This window comes from Salvelinus fontinalis, chromosome 22, assembly GCF_029448725.1.
Source record: "Salvelinus fontinalis isolate EN_2023a chromosome 22, ASM2944872v1, whole genome shotgun sequence".
NCBI lineage: Eukaryota > Metazoa > Chordata > Actinopteri > Salmoniformes > Salmonidae > Salvelinus > Salvelinus fontinalis.
Window position 1 is genome coordinate 8,404,438 of NC_074686.1, and position 25,517 is coordinate 8,429,954.

A 25,517-nucleotide genomic window follows, 5' to 3' on the forward strand; every position below is an offset into this window, starting at 1 on the left:
TGAATTTATCTAGTATTTCATAGGGTTTTCCACAAATACTTCCAACTTCAAGTCCATAGCTTTAGTTTTATAAGCCGGTGTGTTTGTGCAACTTTCAAACTGATTCTACCATTCTTATAACAGGGTGGATGGCAGTGACAGAAACTCTACAACAAAAGGCTATTCTGAACACAGCAGAGCTTCAGAGTAGGTGTTTAGAGCGACTACCATACTCATGGGAAACAAGATCCTGGATGAGCCCCCATTTTGTTAACTTCTTAGGGCTGCACCCCGCTACAACAGCCAGTGAAAGTGCAGGGCGCCAAATTCAAACAGATATCTCATAATTAAAATTCCTCAAACATACATGTGTCTTATATCATTTTAAAGGTAATCTTGTTGTTAATCCCACCAAAGTGTCCGATTTCAAATATGCTTTTCAGCGAAAGCACTACAAACGATTATGTTAGGCCACCACCAAACCACAATAAGCACAGCCATTTTTCCAGCGAAAGATAGCTTTCACAAAAAGCAGAAATAGAGATGAAATGAATCACTAACCTTTGATTATCTTCATCAGATGACACTCATAGGACTTCATGTTACACAATACATGCATGTTTTGTTTGATAAAGTTCATATTTATAACAAAAAATCTGAGTTTACATTGGCGCGTTACATTCACTAGTTCCAAAAACATCAAGTGATTTTGCATAGCCACATCGTTTCAACAGAAATACTCATCATAAATGTAGATGATAATACAAGTTATACACATGGAATTATAGCTATACTTGTGCTTAATGCAACCGTTGTCAGTTTTCAAAAAAACTTTACGGAAAAAGCAAATCATGCAATAATCTGAGACAATAGCCAAATTAGCCGCCATGTTGGGGTCAACAGAAACCGGAAAATACATGATAAATGTTTCCTTATCTTTGATGAACTTCATCAGAATGCAGTGCTAGGAATCCCAGGTCCACAATAAATGCTTTATTTGTTCGATAATGTCTGTTATTTATGTCTAATTAGCTACTTTGGTTAGCGCTTTTGGTAAACAATTCCAAAGTCACAAAGCGCGTCCACTATAACGTGACGAAATGTCCAAAAGTTCCGTAACAGTCAGTAGAAACATGTCAAACGATGTACTGAATCAATCTTTAGAATGTTGTTAACATACATCTTGAATAACGTTCCAACCGGAGAATTAGATTGACTTCAGATGAGCGGTGGAACGGAGGTCCTCCTCATGTGAACGCGCATGTGAAAGCATGGTCAGCTCGTGGCAGTGATTACTCATTCCTGTCTCCTTCGGCCCCCCTTCACATTAGAGTCATCAGACAAAGTTCTATTGACATCTAGTGGAAGACGTAGGAAGTGAAAACTCATCAATATCTCGCTGTAATTTCAATGAGAGCTTGGTTGAAAATCTGCCACCTCAGAAAAAATTCAAACAGGAAGTGGAACTTCTCAGGTTTTTGCCTGCCATATGAGTTCTGTTATACTCACAGACATAATTCAAACAGTTTTAGAATTTTCAGAGTGTTTTCTATCCAATATGAATAATAATATGCATATATTAGCAACTGGGACTGAGGAGCAGGCAGTTTACTATGGGCACCTCTGTGCACCTTTCATCCAAGCTACTCAATACTGCCCCTGCAGCCATAAGAAGCTAAATTACCCAGCAAGAAAACCAAAAATTGTTGCTCAAAATGGGGAACTAACAAAGAGTCACTGACAACAACCAACCCAGGTGGGGATTTAGTAGGGGTTCCAAAAGACACTCATGAGGGTGTCCACTGAAAGTTGTCTAGCAACAACAACTGCAACCTAAAAGACACTCACCATGAGCTCCCACTAAATTTGCCCACTTAGAGGCAAACAAAACTCACACCAGACTTAAAGTCAGGAAGCCAAGCATAAAAGTGGAGCAAAACAAAAACAGGGAAGATCAGATAAAGGATTGTTTTTCTAGCAATAGGGCGAGCCAACTAAAGGTGTTAACCCTCCACATCTCTCGAGACCACAGGAACACTGGGCTAACCACTCTTAAATAGCACCTGGGCCAGCACAGGTGAAACACCTTCCCACTAATGAGACGACAACCAGCACAGGTGTAAAACATACTGGCTAACGAGTTGACACCAATCGGTGTGCCCTACGTGCTAACGTGCAGTACGTGCTAAAGTCCAACCTCAGAACATAAATGAAAAAAAAAAAAACCTGTAACACATGTAATTGAAATCCAGCTGTAGATGGTGTTTTTGACGTACACTACATGACCAACAGTATGTGGACACCTGCTCGTCGAACATCTCATTCCAAAATCATGAACATTAATATGGAGTCGGTTCCCCCATTGCTGCTATAACAGCCTCCACTCTTCTGGGAAGGCTTTCCACTAGATGTTGGAACATTGCTGCCATTCAGCCACAAGAGCATTAGTGAGGTCGGGCACTGATGTTGGGCGATTAGGCCTGGCTCGCAGTCGCCGTTCCAATTCATTCCAAAGGTGTTCGATGGGGTTGAGGTCAAGGCTCTGTGCAAGCCAGTCAAGTTCTTCGGAACTGATCTCGACCAACCATTTCTGAATGGGCCTCGCTTTGTGCACAGGGGCAATGTCATGCTGAAACAGTAAATGGCCTTCCCCAAACTGTTGCCACAAAGTTGGAAGCACAGAATCGTCTGGAATGTCATTGTATGCTGTAGTGTTAAGATTTCCCTTCACTGGAACTAAGGGTCCTAGCCCGAACCATGATAAACAGCTCCAGACCATTATTCCTCCTCCACCAAACTTTACAGTTGGCACAATGCATTGGGGCGGGTAGTGTTCTCCTGGTATCCGCCAAACCCAGATTCGTCCGTCGGACTGCCAGATGGTGACGTGTGATTCATCACTCCAGAGAACGCGTTTCTACTGCTCCAGAGACCAATGGCGGCAAGCTTTACACCAATCCAGCCGACACTTGGCATTGCGCATGGTGATCTTATCCTTGTGTGGGGCTGCTCGGCCATGGAAACCCATTTCATGAAGCTACCGACAAACAGTTCTTGTGCTGAGTTGCTTCCAGAGACAGTTTGGAACTCGGTAGTGAGCATGGCTGTGTGCTCAATTTTATATACCTGTCAGGAATGGGTGTGGCTGAAATAGCAGAATCCACTAATTTGAAGGGGTGTCCAATATAGTGTATGTAAATAAGAAATAGGAGAATGGACAAAAAGAAACAGAAATGATGTAACGATATAACATTTCACGCCAAACACTGTCCACTGCTGCAGCCTGAATGGGAAATGGTCTGAGTTGAGATTATTTCAAAGAAGGCAGTGAATGGGGTCAGCATCCCCAAAACTGCCACAGTGTGACTGACATCATTTGACCCAGTTCGGTACAACAAGACTCCCACTTAACCACTCGCTCTCTCCCCCTCTTCCTCCTCCCCCGCTCTTTCCAGGTGCGTCTCCTCTACTGCTCCCAGGAGGAGGCGGCGCTGATCTTCAAGGCGGCCTGGGCCTCGGGTCAGGCCGGACACTCCCACATGTGGTTCGCCGTGGGGCCAGCCCTGTCTGGCCTTGGCCTGGAGGGCCTCCCCAAGGCCCTGTTCGCAGTGCGGCCGCAGGGCTGGAGAGACGAGCCCCGCCGGAGGATCGCCAAAGGGGTGTCTGTGCTGACCCACGGAGCCATGGCTCTGAGGAAGGAGTACGGCTGGGCCCGAGGACCACACTACTTCGCAGGCAACTGCCAGACAGATGGCAACCAGACGCAGAGGGTGCCAGACAGGATCAGGTGAGGACAGCGGATGTGTTCCTTCAGATCTTCTCCTTCAGAACTTCTCCTTCAGAACTTCTCCTCTGTGGCAGAGGAGTGTCACTTGCTACTGCTGGCTGCTTCTCTCTCTCTCTCTCTCTCTCTCTCTCTCTCTCTCTCTCTCTCTCTCTCTCTCTCTCTCTCTCTCTTTCTCTCTCTCTCTCTCTCCATTTCCTTCTCTCTATTTCTCTGCCTGCCTCTTTCTGTCCATCTGCTTCTCTCTATCCTCAGTGTGTCTATGCCTTTCCTTCTCTCTCTTCTCTTTCTCCCCCCTCTCTCTTTCTATCTTTTAACCCTCTCTCTCTGTCTGCCTTACTCTGTCGTCTGTGATTCTCTCGCTGTCGGTCTCTGCCCCCCCCCTCTCTCTGTTTCTCCCCCTTGTCTGCCTCTCTCCCCATCAACAGCTAGAACACCTCAACCCCTCTCTCGTTCTCTCTCTGTCCCTCTCTCATTGTTCCCTCTCTCTCCATGACTGGTTCCCGTTTGTGTATGAGAAGTCTCTGTATCTCCCTCTGTCTGTCTTTTGCTGCCTGTCAGCCGTGTCTCATAGTTGACTCCTCCAAGTCCCTCTCATGTCATTCATTCAGTACACTTGGCTGAAAGATACATGAGCCATGTGTACATGCTGTATGTCCGTGTCCGTCCATATAGAGTATGTGTCAGAATAAAGTAATGCGCCATGTTCCTGTGTTGAATTAAGAGGTGCGGTTTGGTGGGTTATGTTTCGGAGGAGGCATGACTCGACCTTCGCCTCTCCCAAGCCCGTTGGGGAGTTTCAGCAGTGAGACAAGATTGTAATTGGGGAGATAAAGGGGATAAAATACACCCCCCAATTTTTTTTAACCCATTTCTGTAGCAATGAGGTTTGTGCAGTAAGCTGTAGGCCCAATACATTATCACTGCATATTGGCTCTGCTTGAATTGCCCTGCCGTTGTTGTTCTTCTCAGACCATTTTTAAATTATATTTAAAAAAGAATGGTATATGATCATATGATAATTTGTTGTATTACTTGTGAGGCACAGCATAATAATTAGCTTCTTAATTTTTTACTGGGCTGATGGCCTGATTCTGATAGTCAGTCGGAGAAAAGGGGACACAGCTGATGGCAAAACTTAAGTCGCACTGCATTATTTTTGCCTCATGCACCAATACATGTGTCACGCCCTGGCCTTAGTTATCTTTGTTTTCTTTATTATTTTAGTTAGGTCAGGGTGTGACATGGGGGATGTTTGTGTGTTTTTGTCTAGTCGAGGGTGTTTGTATTGTCTAGGGGGGTTTGGTAGAGTTTATGGGGTTGTGTTCAGTGTAGGTGTTTAGGTAAGTCTATGGTTGCCTAAATTGGTTCTCAATTAGAGACAGCTGTCTATCGTTGTCTCTGATTGGGAGTCATATTTAGGCAGCCATAGGCATTAGGTAGGTTGTGGGTAATTGTCTATGTTTGACGTTAGTAGCTTGTGTCTGCACGTTCGTTTGTAGCTTCACTTTTGTTTAGTTTGTATTAGTGTTTCGTGTTCGTTACATCTTCTAATATTACAATATTTGAAGATGTATTTATATCACGCTGCGCCTTGGTCCTCTCTTTCACCGAAAGACGATTGTGACAACATGTTGTTACTCCTATGACCAGGGAAAGTCGGAACACATTGATATACTCGTTAATTGCAGCTGCAGTGCTGGTTGTAGCGTAAGTGGAAGTAGGGAGAACGTGCATTTTGTGGCTTGTAAAAGTGCTGAATAACTTAAACATGAAATTACTCATCAAAACAGCAGCTCTTGCTGTATTCTTCGTTTTACAGTCCATGTGTCACGCCCTGGCCTTTGTTATCTTTGTTTTCTGTAATAGTTTGGTTAGGTCAGGGTGTGACAGGGGAGATGTTTGTGTGTTTTTGTCTTGTCTTGGGTGGTTGTAGTGTCTAGGGGGTTTAGGTAGAGTAGATGGGTTTGTGTTTGAGTGTAGGTGTCTATGGTTGCCTGAATGGGTCTCAGAGACAGTTGTAATTCATTGTCTCTGATTGGGAGCCATATTTAAGGCAGCCATAGGCAGTAGGCTTTTGTGGGTAGTTGTCTATGTTCTATGTTGCATGTGTGCACTTAGTTCGTTTTAGCTTCACGATCGGTTGTTTTTTGTTTGTTTAATAAGTGTTTGTTTTTTCTTCATTAAAAGAAGATGTCTTTTTTCCACGCTGCGCCTTGGTCCACTCATTCTTCTCATAACGGTCGTGACACTATGGCTCGAGGAAATTGTGCAGACACGGTGATCTGAGCTATCTGATTGGCCAGCGGTAGGCCTGTAGGTGCACTTGATTTGCTCTTTGCGCCTGCCGGGTAGGCGGAGTTCTACCTTCAAACACATGAAATGATTCAAAATGGGAACACTTTGCCTTCCCGGCACTAGGGCTGCTGAATCAAGTGCACCTACCAACAATAGCGCAAAACAAATAAAAAATTGAAGAATGCAAGGCTTTATCATTGGGTTTTTTACAGAAATGTTTGGTGATCAACTAGTAATTCTTTGGAGATGACCAGTCGATTGGGACCGGTTGGTGACCACTGGGCTAGGATTAAGTTTAGGGTCAGGGTTAGGGTTAGTAGGTTGTTAGTTGAAAAGAGACTGATGCTCTGTAGATACAGTCTCTTCAGAAAGTATTCATACCCCTTTCCTTATTCCACATTTTCTACACAACCTACTCCATAAAAACAAAGTGAAAAATAACAATTCTTTTCAAAAATGTTCATGCTCTGTCAAATTGGTTGTTGATCATTGCTAGACAATCATTTTTAGGTCTTGCTGTATATTTCCAAGCAGATTTAAGTCAAAACTGTAACTCAGCCACTCAAGAACATTCACTGTCTTATTGGTAAGCAACTACATTGTAGATTTGGCCTTGTGTTTTAGGTTATTGTCCTGCTGAAATGTGAATTCATCTCCCAGTGTCTGGTGGAAAGCAGACTGAACCAGGTTTGGCAGACTGAACCACAGGTTTGCCAGTGCTTAGCTCCAGTCCGTTAATTTGTTATCCTGAAAAACTGCCCAGTCCTTAGTGATTACAAGCATATCATTGCACGATGCAGCCACCACTATAATTGAAAATAGGGAGAGTGATACTGTGTGTTATGTGTTGTATTTCATTTGCCCCAAACATAACACTTTTGTATTCAGGACAAAAAGTGAATTGCTTTTCCACATTATTTTGCAGTATTACTTTAGTGCCTTGTAAACAGAAGGCATGTTTAGGAACATTTTTATTCTGTACAGGCGTCCTTCTTTTCACTCAGTGAATTAGGTTAGTATTGTAGAGTAACTACAATGTTGTTGATCCATCCTCAGTTTTCTCCTATCACAGACATTAAACTCTAACAAAACTCTGTAACTGTTTTAAAGTCACCATGGGCGTCATGGGGAAATCCCCGAGCGGTTTCCTTCCTCTCCGACAACTGAGTTAGGAAGGACGCCTGTATCTTTGTAGTGACTGGGTGTATTGATACACCATCCAAAGTGTAATTAATAACTTCACGATGCTCAAAGGGATATTCAATGTCTGCTTTTTATTAATTTTTTTATCCATCTACCAATAGGTGGTCTTCTTTGCGAGGCATTGGAAGACATCGCTGGTCTTTGCGGTTGAATCTGTGTTTGAAATTCACTGCTCGACTGAGGGACCTTACAGATAATTGAACGTGTGGGGTACAGAGATGAGGTAGTCAATCATTCAAAAATCGTGTTAAACACTATTATTGCACACAGAGTGCAACTTATTGTGTGGCTTGTTAACAACTTATCTTATTGTGTGACTTGTTAACAACTTATCTTATTGTGTGACTTGTTTAGGCTTACCATAACAAAGGGGTTGGATACTTATCCACAAGACATTTAAGATTTTCATTTTGAATTAATTTGCTAAAAAGTCTAAAAACATAATTCCACTTTGACATTATTACCAAAAATCTGACATTATTACAACAAATAAATCTCCATTGAATCCATTTTAAATCCAGTCTGACTATCCATGTAAAGTGTAACCAAAGACTTAAATAATACATTAAAAAAAAAATCCACTTACTGTTCATTCATTGTTAATGTATCAGCTATAATGGGTCTCTTTTAATGCATTTCTTTGACCAGTCAGGATAATACTACAATTATCTACCTCCCACCACTCTCCCCTCTTTATCTCACAATTATTTTTCCTGCATCCCCTTCTGTACCTCTCTGCTCCTCTCTCATCCCTGCACCCCTCCCTCCTCCCTCTGTCTCTCCCACCGCTATGCTCGTTATGCTTTGTTTTTATTCCGCCATTCAATTTCATCCTCAATCTAATCTCATGCTCTCACCCCTCCATCCCATCCTCGCTCCTTCCCTCCCACGCTCTCCCATCTATTGTCAGTTCGCAGCCCTCTCTCTCCTCTCTTTCTCCCTGGCTCTCTCTCTTTTTCCCATCACTCCGTCTCATCCCTCTCTCTTCTCTTCCCCCCCCCCCCTCTCTCTCTCCTCCCTTGGCCTGACTCTAAAAGGGATCTGATGCGGCATCGTTTTACATGTAAATTGGATAATTGGTTATGGTGGTGTAATGCAGGGTAGAAATATCGGAGGCAGTTACACACAGCCACGAACAGCCCCCCCCCCCCCTCCCACCACCACTAGGCCCGTCCAGTTTCCTTCTAATGAAGAAGCTGGCATCAGTAAGGCATGGGAGAATCTAATAAAGAGGGCACATGCTAATGTAGCTCAAAAGAGAGTACATTAAAATCCGACTGAATGTTGTCTGATGTTTAAACAGCTAGTCACCCCCCCCCCAAAACCCTCCATCCCTTCTTTCTTTCTCTCTCTCTCTCTCTCTCTCTCTCTCTCTCTCTCTCTCTCTCTCTCTCTCTCTCTCTCTCTCTCTCTCTCTCTGCCCAACCTCTCGCTCTCTCTATCCCTGACTCCTTCTCTCTCTGTCTGAATGCATTAGCCATTATGAGTTGTCTTTGTTCCGGCACGGGAGACAAATCTACATTCAAATAGTCCGTAGCTTCTGGTTGTTTGTTCACCTCACAATGATCGGCATCAGAGGAAACACATGTAATGTCAATGACTGTGTGTCGCCATGACAACATGGCACTCACCAAGAGCGATCAGTGGCATTGCAGAGTTGAAGTGAATGCTAACATTGTCTTTTTTCATCAAATAAGAAAAGCAAATACCATACGGTGGGATGAATAGTTCCATATTGGTCAGCAGATTTTTTGGGGGTATCTCTTTTTTCCAAACCATAAAAGGATCATTTGAATGTAGAATAGAGACGAAGGGCGTTTCCTACTTTCATTTCTCTGTGCTTGGGTCAGTGCTCTCTTCATGGGCTTGCTTTGACGAATCGCTTGTGACCGTGATTGTGTGTAATATGGTACGGGTGTGGGTGTCATAAAAAAGTAATGAAACCCTTTATGACTTCTTCACACAGCTCTTCCATACATACTGTATAAGGCCCTCTAGCTCATTTGCATTGCATTGCATTACTTTGCATGCCATCATTTCCCGTTGTATGTACAGTAGCAACAGGATGGATATGAAAACCAACATAGCCCAAAGCCATGCCGTAGGGCTCCAGCCAGTCTGACCATGCGCCGGAATGCGTATCATTCCTCCGACTGTATGATATCGAAAAACCCATCAATTATAAATCATAGTTCAGCTCATTTCTCTTGCGAAGTCAACGAGAGGGCAGTGTTTGAGACGTAAATAAAAAATCTCATATTGTGTAGTAGGCTTTTTATGTGACAGCCTCGTATAAATAATGGCCAAAATAAATAGGGAAGTGGGAAATGAAATGAGGGCATCTTCAATCAACAATTGCTGCATCATGAAAACAAGAAAACGCCGCCGACAAATCCCAAATGCCTTTCGAAGGACAGGAGAGAAAAACAAAACCGGTGTTGGGTTTTTAACATTCTATCTGACTGGCGGCGTCCTCTGTGAATGGTGCTTTTAGGTGCAGTGTTGTCATGGTGACACAGAAGCATCTCAGACTCTGCAACAGACAACCCCTAACAGCAAAACATTCCACATGAAAGCCAACAGCTAGTGTGGTTTGCTTTATAGCTTTTACCCCTGATTATCAAGAGTGGGGCTAGGAAGCCATTAGCACTCTCGATATCAAAGAGTTACAGATGCGTTGGAGATTATGGAAAATAGCCTGCCTACCCTACCTCTCTGCATACCGCAGTCTTTGCAAGTCTCAAACACTCACACACACTGCACATTATCCATGGGATATGCAGAAACTACCTGGCTTTTGTAGAACTCTGGTTACTCTAAAGCCCTCTCTTGAGAGGCAAGTTCACATGTTTTGTTCATCAAGTCATTGGTTTATTTACATTTCATGTCACGTAGCTGCCTGTAACTGTACTCGGCTGGAACACAATAACAAGCAGCTTGGGACATAGAGAGCTCTCTAGTGTAGTGCCTAACAGCCCACCTGCGTCCTGCTGTCTCTCACCCTGCCACCCTGCCACTCTCCCCCTTCCATTTGTTGTATCTTTCAAGTACATTTTGCAGCTGAAGAACACATGGAAGATAAATGACATGGCCAAAAGTATGTGGACACCTGCTCATCGAACATTTCATTCCAAAATCATGGGCATTAGTATGGAGTTGGTCCCCCCCCCCTTTGGTTCTATTACAGCCTCCACTCTTCTGGGAAGGCTTTCCACTAGATGTTGGAACATTACTACGGGGACTTGCTTCCATTCAGCAACAAGAACATTAGTGAGGTCGGGAACTGATGTTGGGCGGTTAGGCCTGGTTCGCAGTCGGTGTTCCAATTAATTCCAATGGTTTTCAATGGGGTTGAGGTCAGGGCTCTGCAGGCCAGTCAAGTTCTTCCATACTGAACTCGAAAAAACATTTCTGTATGGACCTTGCTTTGTGCACAGAGGCATTGTCATGCTGAAACTGGAAAGGGCCTTCTCCAAACTTTTGCCACAAAGTTGGAAGCACAGAATCGTCTAGAATGTCATTGTATGCTGTAGCATTTAGATTTCCCTTCACTGGAACTAAGGGGCCTGAACCATTAAAAACAGCCCCAGACCATTATTCCTCCTCCACCAAACTTTACAGTTGGCACTATGCATTTGGGCTGGTAGTGTTCTCCTGGCGTCCGCCAAACCTAGATTAATCCGTCGGACTGGCAGATGGTGAAGTATGATTCACCACTTCAGAGAACGCGTTTCCACTGCTCCAGAGTCCAATGGCGGCGAGCTTTACACCACTCTCACCGACGCTTGGCATTGCGCATGGTGATCTTATGCTTGTGTGCGGCTGCTTGGCCATGAAAACCCATTTCATGAAGCTCCCAACGAACAGTTATTGTGCTGACTTTGCTTCCAGAGGCAGTTTGGAACTCGGTGGTGAGTGTTGCAACCGAGGACAGATGATTTTTAGGCGCTACACGATTCAGCACTCGGCGGTCCCGTTCTGTGAGCTTATGTGGCCTACCACTTTGCGGCTTAGCTGTTGTTGCGCCTAGACGTTTCCACTTCACAATAAGAGCACTTACAGTTGACCTGGGCAGCTCTAGCAGTGCAGAAATTTGAGGAACTGACTTGTTGGAAAGGTGGCATCCTATGAGGTGCCACATTGAAAGTCACTGATGTCTTCAGTAAGGCCATTTGAATGCCAATGTTTGTCTATGGAGATTGCATGGCTGTGTGCTCTCTCTCTCTCTCTGCCACGCTCATTGCCTTCACTGTCACTTCCAGCTAAAACATGAGGCTTGCTTCTCCGTTTCTTTGTTTTTCCGTTTGTCTGTTTCTCAGTTTCTTTGTTGTCTGTCTGTCTGTCTGTCTGTCTGTCTGTCTGTCTGTCTGTCTGTCTGTCTGTCTGTCTGTCTGTCTGTCTGTGCTGAAAGTTGTCTAGTGTGCCCCTCTATTTCTCTCTGTTTCCCTCTTTCTATTTCTCTCTTTCTGTCTGCCATTCTCTCACTCCATTCCCTGTCTTCCAGGTTCTTCAGTAACATTACGCTGAGTGGCCGGGACTACTCGTTCAACAGTGACGGCTACCTGTCCAATCCAGTGCTGGATGTGATTTCCTACACCGAGGGGAAAGGCTGGGAGGAGGTCAGTGAGTTAGCGCGCTAGCCTCTAATTAGCTGACACGCTCGCTAACCTGGCTAACCACCATCTCACACCCCATCAAGTCTTGCTAACACACACACACACACACACACACACACACACACACACACACACACACACACACACACACACACACACACACACACACACACACACACACACACACACACACACACACACACACACACACACACACACCAGATCATCAGTAGGGATGACCAAGGATGTTCAAGTGTGTGAATTGGATCATTTTCCTGTCCTGCTAAACATTCCAAATTGAACTAGTACTTTTGGGTGTCAGGGAAAATGTATGGAGTAAAAAGTACATTATTTTCTTTAGGCGTGTAGTGAAGTAAAAGTAAAAGTTGTCAAACATATAAATAGTAAAGTAAAGTATAGACACCCCCAAAAACGTCTTAAGTAGTACTTTAAGGTATTTTTTACTTAAGTACTTTACACCACTGCCTTCATACTGTCAGTGTCAAGGTGGGCTAATCTGACCCAGTTGCAGCTGAATGATAACATGGTCCCTGCGGCAGTGCTCCTTCAGTTCATTTCCCATCTCCTCTGAGTATATTTACTGAGGGCTCTGGGCTCAGATCAGGAGAGGGGGAGTGAACAAGCAGTGGATGATTGAGCTCCGGGACCAGTTTCTGACCAGTTTCTTATGATGGAAAAGTCAGACCACTTATGATTTACAGTGCATAGTCTCCATAGTACTGTAACTTACTGTTCCCTATACTATAACATAACCACCATTCAAAATATGAAGATAATAACATAAAAATGCAGGCCATTCCATGGTCGACATGTACACGCACTATTACATAACTAGTCACATTCGAGCCAGACAACTTCAAGTAACCCCAAAGGAGAACTGATGGATTGGTGCTTCAGAAAACAGTGACTTACTTGAATTAATTTGTGAATCACTTCAACACAGGTCGCGGTCGCTTCTGCTTTTTATTTCCCCCCGGTATGCAGTCTCCTATGTTAGCTTGACCGCTGAGACACTGGAACACTCTCAAAGTGTTTAGCACATGTCACACTTACCACAAAGCGGCGCGGTGAACAAAAGAGACACACTGCGTCGCACAAAGGTTTCCCTTTTCCACCTCGCGCTCCGTATACTTCCTGAGTGTCTCTGAACGATCTCCTGCAGGTTGGCACGTGGCAGAACGGTGTTCTGGATCTCATCATCCAGCCCTTTTCACGCTACGGCTCCTTCCTCAAGCCGCTGGATGACACCCAGCACCTCAAGGTGGTCACCCTGGAGGAGAGGCCCTTTGTCATTGTGGAGCCAGCCGACCCAGGCACCAACTCCTGCATCCGGGACTCGGTGCCCTGCAGACTACCGCTCAACACCACCAAGTAAGGCCTGCTACTGGGGCGGATGTTTTGCCGTGACCGACCGTGGTCTAACCATGCAGATGTTTAAGCATGACAGACCGTGGTCTAACCATGCAGATGTTTAAGCATGACAGACCATGGTCGAACCATGCAGATGTTTAAGCATGACAGACCATGGTCGAACCATGCAGATGTTTAAGCATGACAGACCATGGTCGAACCATGCAGATGTTTAAGCATGACAGACCATGGTCGAACCATGCAGATGTTTAAGCATGACAGACCATGGTCGAACCATGCAGATGTTTAAGCATGACAGACCATGGTCGAACCATGCAGATGTTTAAGCATGACAGACCATGGTCGAACCATGCAGATGTTTAAGCATGACAGACCATGGTCGAACCATGCAGATGTTTTAACCATGACCAACATGTAACCGACGTAGTTTAAATGTTGTAACTATCATAAGTGTAAAGGGGAATTTCATTCAAAAATCGTGGTCGGCCATGTTGATCCTCATTATTCATATAGTTTATTGAGAGTGTGTTTCATATACAGTGCTTTACTCCACACTAAGTAAAAAGGACATAACTCCTAAAAGTATGATGTCACAGGGTTACATTCCCTCTCCTCGAGGCATTCAGGGAAAATAATTGGAGAGAATTTGTAAAGATTTAGCATCTGAATTGTGGTAAATAAATAATATAGCCTTTGAGCTTAAAAATGTCTTTATACAGTGAGCGTACAAAACCTTAGGAACAACTGCTCTTTCCATGACATAGACTGACCAAGTGAAAGCTATGATCCCTTATTGATGTCAGTTGATAAATCCACTTCAGTCAGTGTAGATGAAGGGGAGTTAAAGAAAGATTTTAAAACCTTGAGAGAATTGAGACATGGATTGTGTGTGTCATTCAGAGGGTGAATGGGCAAGACAAAAGATTTAACTGCCTTTGAACGGGGTATGGTAGTAGGTGCCAGGCGCACCGGGTTAAGTGTGTCAAGAACTGCAACACTGCTGGTTTTTTCATGCTCAACAGTTTCCCATGTGTATCAAGAATGGTCCACCACCCAAAGGACGTCCAGCCAACTTGACACATGGGCCAGCATCCCTGAGGAACGCTTAGGGCAGCTTGTAGAGTCCATGCCCCGACGAATTGAGGCTGTTCTGAGGGAAAAAGGGTGTGCAACTCAATATCAGGAAGGTGTTCCTAATGTTTTGTACACTCATAAAAATATTATTTTAAATATTAAAAAGTTCCAAACAAAACCTCAAATGTGAACTTTTGATTGAAGTTTCCCCTTAAAGTAACTTTTTTGGATGCGGCTTAGTCTAACCAGTAAACACGTGCCTTGCCCATTTTTCTTATTGACATGCTGTTGTATATTCTCTCTTGTCCTCTTCTATAAACTCTCACTCAGTGTTTCACAGTCTGCCCTGGTCTCTAAAGGTCTGATGAGTGTGTTGTGTGTTCCCAGTCTGTCTCTGATGCCTGGTAATAAGGCCTGCTGAAAGATCCATCCGTTTGATTTGCTCAGGGAGATTGGCCCATTTAATTAGCCTACTTTGAACATTCCATTAGAATCTTGAAACCTGCACTGACTGATGGGTTATCATAGTGGGCATACAGGGAGGTACCACGCATTGATGTTTGCCCAGATAAATGTAGCTTTTGATCTACCATCAGGCTTTTTCGGTCGACTTCCCTGTTGTAAAGCTACATGCTTGGAAAGAGTTCACGTATGTCCTGTTAAATCTCCTTGTCCCCTGCTGAGGGTAACCCACACAGAAAAATAGCATTTAATCCTGTTTTAATGCAGTCCTCCTTCTCCTCTCCTGTCTGTCCTGATGTGCCTCCCCTCTCTAAAACTGAGCAGTCCAACTACAGGCAGTATTGATCCAGCTACTACAGCTCTCGCTAATAATTCATACATTCCTCCTTGCCCTTCTGTGTCTCCCTTCTGTTTCTCTCTCCCCTCTGCCTCCCTGTCTTTCTCTCCTTCCCTCCCCCTCTCTCTCTGTAACCACAGTGTGCCGGTGGATGAGAAATCGTCGAAGCACTGCTGCAAAGGCTTCTGCATTGACGTCCTCAAGCGATTGGCCAAAATAGTGGGCTTCTCCTATGACCTCTACCTGGTGACCAATGGCAGACACGGGAAGAGGGGGAGTGATGGGCAGTGGAATGGCATGGTCGGGGAGGTCAGGGGTCATGCATTTATTCTTCTCTTTCTCTTTTTGTATTCAAAAACGTATTCAAGGGGTGCCATGCAATTCCTCCTCGAAATCCCCTAAAAGTAAATGTGGAGGCAAAATGAGACTAAGAACTGTCAAATAGATTAGTATTCCCATAGAAGAGTAACTGGAGTGTTTGGCTTGGAGTCTTGGGCAGATGCCTCGTTATTTCCAGGGAAGCCAATCCCCCTCTGAGGGCCGGGATTAATACGGGTGGTTAACAGAGAAGGGGATGTTATATACCAGCACGGCTAAGGGTGTGTTGTTGTGCTTACACAGCCTCCGGGTGCTAGGCTCCTTCTACCAGGTGCCGGTGTCCCTTTTCTCTCGCCGCGAGGCTCCTCAGTCGCTCAACTCGCTCTCGAATCTCGTTAACGTAACCATTTTACAACTGAGACAGCTGGAAGTGAGTGCCTGTGAACGTGAATGGGCCCGTTTTTTTTCTGTTCCTAACTGCAGTTCCCCTCCCGCCCACCAGGTGGTTTATAAACGGGCCGACATGGCCATTGGCTCCCTGACCGTCAACAAGGAGAGGTCGGAGGCTGTGGAGTTCTCCGTGCCCTTCGTGGAGACAGGCATCAGCGTCATGGTCTCCCGTAGCAATGGCACCGTCTCGCCGTCGGCCTTCCTTGGTGAGCAGGGCAGACTAAGAGCTTATGAAGGGCATATGATGTGCTATGAAGGGGCTATGAAGGGCCTATGATGGGCTGTGAAGGGCTTATGATGGGCTATGAAGGGTTTATGGTAACACAACACCTGACAACCCAACCAACAAGGAAAACCTTGATTTCTCTTTCTTGGTTTAGTATCAAAGTTGTCAAGCAATGTTTCACAGGCTTCTCAAATAAAATCCATAAACCCATTCAGTATTCTAATGGGCTATGTCGCTCCTCGGTAATGAATGGTGAAAATATTTCAGAGTAAAATATGTCTCTAAGGTAACGCCTCTACATTTCAAATCGCCTTAGCGTAATTCTGGTCTTTGCCCAACCATGTAGAGAGACTCAGTCTGCAAACAAGGCAGACATTTTAATCCTACAGCTGTCGATTGAGACGTGAGGGTACGTTTAAATCTGCAGCCAGATCTTAGATTATACAGTGTGAAATGCACCGAGGTAATGGCAGCTCATCAGATATGACTCTGTAGTACACAGCAATCTGGACATAGGAGACGGCTGTGCTGTACGTAAAACAAGCTAGTTCAGATATGAAGTCAAACAACACAGGCTGGATGTAATCTTAGTTTCAGACACTCAAACAACACAGACTGGATGTCGTTTTCCCCCCTGAATGATTCATGTCCGACTTATATCTGTCTGTCAACTAAGATTTAGTAGACAGTCTGGACATGTTCTGTATCCAATGGCCACCCAGAAGTTTTTTTTACCCCAAGGCCATTTAGTCTGAATCAAGGGTCACTGATTTGATGGTAACCTAAGGGTCATTGGTTTGCTCTTAGTGTGTATTAGCTGGCCAGAGCCCAGAGTAATCTCTTGCCAAGAAAATCTTGGCTCCTCAAGCCTCACTCTTTTTGTAAGGCTGTTTTCTTGAGACCTTCAACCATTATTCTCAACCATGTTGTTTTGACCTTAGTATTTTTGATATTGTAGGTTACTCCTCTATGACTAAGGTCAGACAGAATATGAACCTCCAAAACTGATTTAAAGGCCATTCCTGATTCCTCTTGTGTAATAACAAAAACGTCTTCATTTCTTTACTATGCAATTACAGAGCAGTTGCTTCATTACTTTGTAATAACACATGCATAATTAGTTACGTCACAGGTATCCAATCAACATTGTGTTACCACAAAACAATCCCTTTAAATGCCTCCTATCTTTACCTATTTTAAAAATATATATATTTTAACCTTTATTGAACTAGGCAAGTCAGTTAAGAACAAATTCTTATTTTCATTGACGGCCTAGGAACAGTGGGTTAACTGCCTTGTTCAGGGGCAGAACGACAGATTTTTTACCTTGTCGGCTCGGGGATTCGATGGCACGAGTGTAGTGGTTTGAGAATGGCTTTTTTTGTAGAATTCCCTCCTTGGCTATGTTCCAATGTCAATGCTAGCATACCACTTAGAATGCATGCCTGTAATCTGTCTGTATAGTTAAACACACATCACTTGTTAGAGGGTTGCTGGGCCATGTAAAAACTAACATACACAAATGCTCCACCACATACACTTATATATTTAATAAGGCTAGTAAATGCACAATGTGCATCCACTCTTGGATCGAAACTTTGTCCATTTACAAGCCTTATTAAAGGGATGAGGTCGAGCAACCATCTAATGCGTGTCCAATACATTGCCTGTGTCCCAATGGCACCCTGTTACCTATGTAGTGTACTACTTTTGCAGAGGGCTCAATGGGCTCTACCAAAAAGTAGTGCTCTACAGTGGGGTCCCAAATTATTGACATCCTTGATAAATATGAGCGATAATGATTGTATAAAATAAATAATTGAAATACTGAGCTATATTGTATATTTTTTTTTAAATATTGACACCCCAAAAGGTTCTTATAAATAAAGTAGTCAAAAGTTTAGTATTTGGTCCCATAATCCTAGCATGCAAGGACTGCGTCAAGCTCTACAAACTTGTTGGATGCATTTGCAGTTCGTTTCGGTTGTATTTCAGATGATTATTGTGTCATTTTGGAGTCACTTTTATTGTAAATAAGAATATAATATGTTTCTAAACACTTGTACATTAATGTGGATACTACCATGATTAGGGATAATCCTGAATGAATCGTGAATAATGATGAGTGAGAAAGTTACAGAGGGGTCAAAGATGATACACCCAAGAAACGCTAACCTCCCCTGTTGTTGGTAATGGTGAGAAGTTAGCATGTCTTGCTGGTACGTTCTTTGACCCGCTGTAACTTTCTCACTCATCATTATTCACGATTCATTTAGGATTATCCACATTAACGTAGAAGGTTTTAGGAACATATTCTATTCTTATTTACAATAAAAGTGACTCCAAAATGATACATTACAATATTTACAATTCATTTCTATTGGGCACAAAACAATCTAAAAACAAAACCAAAATGCAAATGTCTCCAACAAGTTCGTAGAGTCACAAGCTTTGTGTAGTCATTGCGTGCTAGGAATATGGGACCCAATGTAGAATATGGGATCAAATGTAGAAAAATGTTGAAAGTATATTATTTTATATTAATACTGCTCAGAGAAAGAGATTTTGTTTAACAAGTAATATTTTTTTTCCTCAAAAAGGTAGGGGGCAAAATTATTGACACCCCTAAATATTATGTTAAATAAAGTAGTTCAGTATAAAGTATCAAAATATTTTTCTTTAAGCAGTTTTATTAGTATAAAATAATATAATTACCCAATTTTTGGGAGCATACAACATAGCTGTTCTAATTATTTATTTTATACAATCATTATCTTTATCAAGGGTGTCGATCATTTCGGACCCCACTATATAAAGGGAATTGTAGGGTGCCATTTGGGAAGTGTCAATAGCTAGTAGCAAGCTAGCGAGAACCTTGGAACAGAACCCTTGTCTTTCTGATGTGATGTTTCAGAGCCATACAGCCCAGCTGTGTGGGTGATGATGTTCGTCATGTGCCTCTCCGTGGTCGCTGTCACAGTCTTTATTTTCGAGTTCTTCAGTCCCGTCGGCTACAACCGCAGCCTGCAAAGTGCAAAGAGTAAGTCATTTATTACAGTATGGTCATTATTATTTCAGGTTATCACCATTGAAGCAATTGAAGTAGTCGTGATGAGTTTACATACCAGTGTGAGTAGTACCCTAGGGATGTTTATTTTCCATTCAATATCCATTTACCTCTCTCTCTCTCTCTCTCTCTCTCTCTCTCTCTCTCTCTCTCTCTCATTGTCTCTCCCACTCTCCCTATCTCTTCCCCCCGACCTCTCTCTATCCAGAGACAGGGGGCTCTAAATTCACCATAGGGAAGTCTATCTGGCTGCTGTGGGCTCTGGTCTTCAATAACTCAGTGCCTGTGGAGAACCCCAGAGGAACCACCAGTAAGATCATGGTGCTGGTGTGGGCCTTCTTCGCTGTCATCTTCCTGGCCTCCTACACGGCCAACCTGGCAGCCTTCATGATCCAGGAGGAGTACATCGACACTGTGTCTGGCCTCAGCGACAAGAAGGTGTGTGAGTGAGGAGGCCATTCTGATCCAAGGCCAAGATGGCTATAAATGTCTGTTTCCATAGCACAGTGATGCCTCAATTCTTCACACTTCTCCCAAAGTGTGCACTTGCACATTACCTGTCTATGGATTTAAAAGCATTGCATTGGGGAAGGCAGGGCCGGATTCATGCGGGGGCTTACCAGGGCTGAAGCCCCTGGGCCCAGCACCTTAGGGGGCCCAAGAGGAAGCAAACAATTATATATGTTTTATAGTTGAAGTTTACATACACTTAGGTTGGAAATCATTAAAACTCATTTTTCAACCACTCCACACATTTCTTGTTAACAAACTCTAGTTTTGGCAAGTCGGTTAGGACATCTACTTTGTGCATGACACAAGTCATTTTTCCAATAATTGTTTACAGACAGATTATTTCACTTAGAATTCACTGTATCACAATTCCAGTGGGTCAGAAGTTTACATACACTAAGTTGACTGTGCCTTTAAACAGCTTGGAAAATTCCAGAAAATTATGTCATGGCTTTAGAAGCTTCTGATAGACTAATTGACATCATTTGAGTCAATTGGAGGTGTACCTGTGGATGTATTTCAAGGCCTACCTTCAAACGCAGTGCCTCTTTGCTTGACACCATGAGAAAATCAAAAGAAATCAACCAAATGGTAGACCTCCACAAGTCTGGTTCATCCTTGGGAGCAATTTCCAAATGCCTGAAGGTACCATCTGTACAAACAATAGTACGCAAGTATAAACACCATATGACCACACAGGCGTCATACCGCTCAGGTAAGAGAGACGCGTTCTGTCTCCTAGAGATGAACGTACTTTGGTGCCAAAAGTGCAAATCAATTCCAGAACAACAGCAAAGGACCTTGTGAAGATGCTGGAGGAAACAGGTACAAAAGTATCTGTATCCACAGTAAAATGAGTCCTATATTGACATAACCTGAAAGGCTGCTCAGCAAGGAAGAAGCCACTGCTCCAAAACCGCCATCAAAAAGCCAGACTACGGTTTGTAACTGCACATGGGGACAAAGATTGTACTTTTTGGAGAAATGTCTTCTGCTCTGATGAAACAAAAATAGAACTGTTTGGCCATAATGACCATCGTTATGTTTGGAGGAAAAAGGGGGAGGATTACAAGCCGAAGAACACCATCCCAATCGTGAAGCACGGGGGTGGCAGCATCATGTTGTGGGGGTGCTTTGCTGCATCAGGGACTAGTGAACTTCACAAAATAGATGGCATCATGGGGAGGGAAAATGATGTGGATATATTGAAGCAACATCTCAAGACATCAGTCAGGAAGTTAAAGCTTGGTTGCAAATGGGTCTTCCAGATGGACAACGACCCCAAGCATACTTCCAAAGTTGTGGCAAAATGGCTTAAGGACAACAAAGTCAAGGTATTGGAATGGCCATCACAAAGCCCTGACCTCAATCCTATAGAACATTTGTGGGCTGAACTGAAAAAGCGTGTGTGAGCAAGGAGGCCGAACAAACCTGACTCAGTTACACCAGCTCTGTCAGGAGGAATGGGTCAAAATTCACCCAACTTATTGTGGGAAGCTTGTGGAAGGCTACCCGAAACGTTTGACCCAAGTTAAACAATTTAAAGGCAATGCTACCAAATACTAATTGAGTGTATGTAGATATCTGACCCACTGGGAATGTGATGACAAAAATAAAAGCTGAATTAAATCATTCTCTCTACTACTATTCTGACATTTCACATTCTTAAAATAAAATGGTGATCCTAACTGACCTAAGACAGGGAATTTTTACTAGAATTAAATGTCAGGAACTGTGAAAAAGTGAGTTTAAATGTATTTGGCGAAGGTGTATGTAAACTTCCGACTTCAACTGTACAGTGTATACACTACATGACCAAAAGTATGTGGATGCTCATCAAACATCTCGATCCAAAATCATGGGCATTAATATGGAGTTGGTCTCCCCGTTTGCTGCTTTAACAGCCTCCACTCTTCTGGGAAGGCTTTCCACTCGATGTTGGAACATTGCTGCAGGGATTTGCTTCCATTCAGCCACAAGAGCATTAGTGAGGTCGGTCACTGATGTTGGGCCTGATTAGGCCTGGCTCGCAGTCGGCATTCCAATTCATCCCAAAGGTGTTCGATGGGGTTGAGGTCAGGGCTCTGCAGGCCAGTCAAGTTCTTCCACACCGAACTCGAAAAAACATTTCTGAATTAACCTCGCTTTGTATACGGGGGCATTGTCATGCTGAAACAGGAAGGGGACATCCCCAAACTGTTGCCACAAAGTTGGAAGCAGAGAATCGTTTAGAATGTCATTGTACGCTGTAGCGTTAAGATTTCCCTTCACTGGAACTAAGGGGCCTAGCCCGAATCATGAAAAACAGCCCCAGACCATTATTCCTCATCCACCAAACTTTACAGTTGGTACTATGCATTCGAGCAGATAGCATTCCCCTGGCATCCGGCAAATCCAGATTCGTCCTGTCGGACTGCCATATGGTGAAGCGTGATTCACCACTCTTGAGAATGTGCTTCCACTGCTCCAGAGTCCAGTGGCGGCGAGCTTTACACCAATCCAGCCGACGCTTGGCATTGCTCATGGTGATCTTAGGCCTGACCTGCGGCTGCTCGGTCATAGAAACCCATTCCATGAAGCTCCCGACGAACAGTTATTGTGCTGAGTTGTTTCCTGAGGCAGTTTGGAACTCGATGGTGAGTGTTGCAACCGAGGACAGACAATTTTTACATGCTACACACTTCAGCACTCGGCAGTCCCGTTCTGTGAGCTTGTGTGGTCTACCTCTTCGCGGCTGAGCCGTTGTTGCTCCTAGAAGTTTCCACTTCACAATAACAGCACTTACAGTTGACCGGGAAAGCTCTAGCAGGGCAGAAATTTGACGAACTGACTTGTTGGAAAGGTGGCATTCTGTGACGGTGCCACGTTGAAAGTCACTGACCTTCTTCAGTACGGGCCATTCTACTGCCAATGTTTGTCTATGGAGATTGCATGGTTGTGTGCTTGATTTCATACACCTGTCAGCAACAGATATGGCTGATATAGCTGAATCCACTAATTTGAAGGGGTGTCCACATACTTTTGATATATAGTGTATATACCATTGCCTACAGTAGGCTACATAATAACATTTCCGGTGGGACAATGTCTCACCTAATGATAAAGATGAAGCCATAGCCTACTCACAGTGATGGCCGATGCGCTCATCGTGGCAATAGCCCATCTCATGATGAGCTACTTTGAAAAACAGTGCTGGTGTTCGCAAAACAAAATGGGAGTTGTTGAGAAACATGTGTTGCTATCGTTTGTACTGACAGATTAGACTTTTCAGAAGTACGCATTTGCTTTCCAAACTGTACGTTTTTCCCCACAATTGTATTTTGAAATCTTCAAAAGGCAAAACGACAACCGCAAACAACCATAGAAATAGAATCCATAGACGTCATTTCAAGTCTGGACTGGCATCCATTGCTAGAGTACCCATTAGTTTAACAGTCAAATTGCCAGGGTAAGAAGTTATAAAACCTTTCTATGGATTATATGTCTATGGCCACAACGCAACAAGCTGTATATTTGGCACGCATGCTGGCCAAATAGCAGCATTCCCGATTGTAGGCATACCGGTAACTGCCAAAATAAAGGAAACACTTAAGTAAACGAGAGATACAAAGTATATGTTATGGTGTGGGGGTGCATTTTCCTGGCATGGTTTAGGTCCACTTGTATAATTTATGCCAAGGCGCATTGAAGCTGTTCTGACAGCTCTTGGTGGCCCAACACCATTTTCATTAAGACACTTTATGTTGGTGTTTCCTTTATTTTGGCAGATACCTGCATGTGAGTGTGGTAAAAAATAAACCCACAATAATTTTTTATTAACTATTGATCCTCTGTGGCAAAATGATGCTCTCTGGTGTGGTGTGATAAAACTATTCAATATTACAAGAAATAATGCAATTTTATTTGTGTTTTGTTTTGCAACTTAAAAAAAATATATATACTAATACTGAACAAAAATATAAACGCAAAGTGCAACAATTTCAACGACTTAACTGAGTTATAGTTCATATAAGGAAATCAGTCAATTAAAATCAATTCATTAGGGCCTAATCTATAGTATTTCACATGACTGGGCAGGGGCACAGCCATGGGTGGGCCTGGAAGGGCATAGACCCACCCACTGGGGAGCCAGGCCCAGCCAATCCAAATTAGTTTTCCCCCACGAAAGGGCTTCATTACAAACAGAAATACTCCTCAGTTTCATCAGCTGTCCGGGTGGCTGGTCTCAGATTATCCCACAGGTGAAGAAGTTGAATGTGGAGGTCCTGGGCTGGCGTGGCAAAAAAAACCCGTTGGAGGTGGCTTATGATAGTGAAATGAACATTCAATTCTCTGGCAACACCTCTGGTGAAGATTCCTACAGTCAGCATGCCAATTGCACGCTCCCTCAAAACTTCAGTGGCATTGTGTTGTGTGACAAAACTGCACATTTTAGAGTGGCCTTTTATTGTCCTCAACACAAGATGCACCTGTGTAATGATCATGCTGTTTAATCAGCTTCTTGATATTACACACCTTTCAGGTGGATGGATTATCTTGGCAAAGGAGAAATGCTCAATAACAGGGATGTAAACAAATGTGTCCATAAAATTTGAGAGAAATAAGCTTTTTGTGCATATGGAAAATTTCCAGGATCTTTTATTTCAGTTAGCTTATATTTCTGTTCTGTATACATATATACAGTTGAAGTCGGAAGTTTACATACACCATAGCCAAATACATTTCAACTCAGTTTTTCACAATTCCTGACATTTAATCAGAGTAAAAATTCCCTGTTTTAGGAATTATGAATGTGTAATGTCAGAATAATAGTAAAGAGAATGATTTATTTCAGCTTTTATTTATTTCATCACATTCCCAGTGGGTCAGAAATGTACATACACTCAATTAGTATTTGGTAGCATTGCCTTTAAATTGTTTAACTTGGGTCAAATGTTTCAGGTAGCCTTCCACAATCTTCCCATAATAAATTGGGTGAATTTTGACCCATTCCTCCTGACAGAGCTGGTGTAACTGAGTCAGGTTTGTAGGCCTCCTTGCTCGCACACGCTTTTTCAGTTCGGCCCACAAATTGAGGTCAGGGCTTTGTGATGGCTACTCCAATACCTTGACTTTGTTGTCCTTAACCTGTTTGGGCTGCAGGGGCAGTATTTAGTAGCCGGATAAAAGGTGCCCATTTGAAACGGCCACGTACTCAATTCTTGCTCGTACAATATGCATATTATTATTACTATTGGATAGAAAACACTCTCTAGTTTCTAAAACCGTTTGAATTATATCTGTAATGTCCTTGATATTTATTAGTATAGATGCACTTCATACGTCTTCCACTAGATGTCGACAGGCAGTGAGAGAAGAAATGGAGTGTGTAACTTGATCTGGGGTCAAACAAAAGCTCTTTGTATGACGTGTCACCAGTATCCTGTTTTCTGGAGAGCGCGTGAAGGGACCTGGTTTTGCCTTCTGATAAGCTGTCGTTATGGACGACTAATATCTCCGGCTTTGATTTTATTTGATACATGTGACAATATCATCGTAAAGTATGTTTTTTCAATATAGTTTTATTAGATTATTGAAATTTTTTCGGGACATTAGGCGTGTTGCGTTGTGTGCCTTTGTTCAGGAAGGAGAGCTTTGTGCTACTTTGCTAGCTTTCCGTGCTAATTGACTGGAGAAGAGGACATTCTAAATCCAAACAACGATTGTTCCCGACAAAGGACCCCTTGTACAACATTCTGATGAAAGATCATCAAAAGTAGGACCCATTTTATGATGCTATTTCATATATCTGTCGAACATGT

General features: G+C 43.3%; 1 protein-coding gene across 2 annotated transcripts in view; it reads left to right on the plus strand.

The window, feature by feature from the left end:
• LOC129819694 (glutamate receptor ionotropic, NMDA 2D-like) overlaps positions 1-25,517 on the plus strand; it is a 60,850-nt gene that overhangs the window by 21,616 nt on the left and 13,717 nt on the right. For both annotated transcript variants that reach the window (XM_055876182.1, XM_055876180.1), the window contains 7 exons: positions 3,435-3,766; positions 11,769-11,883; positions 13,064-13,272; positions 15,286-15,454; positions 15,966-16,119; positions 19,054-19,179; positions 19,415-19,644. In XM_055876182.1, the coding sequence (XP_055732157.1) occupies positions 3,435-3,766; positions 11,769-11,883; positions 13,064-13,272; positions 15,286-15,454; positions 15,966-16,119; positions 19,054-19,179; positions 19,415-19,644 (1,335 nt within the window). The remainder of the gene's footprint in view (positions 1-3,434; positions 3,767-11,768; positions 11,884-13,063; positions 13,273-15,285; positions 15,455-15,965; positions 16,120-19,053; positions 19,180-19,414; positions 19,645-25,517) is intronic.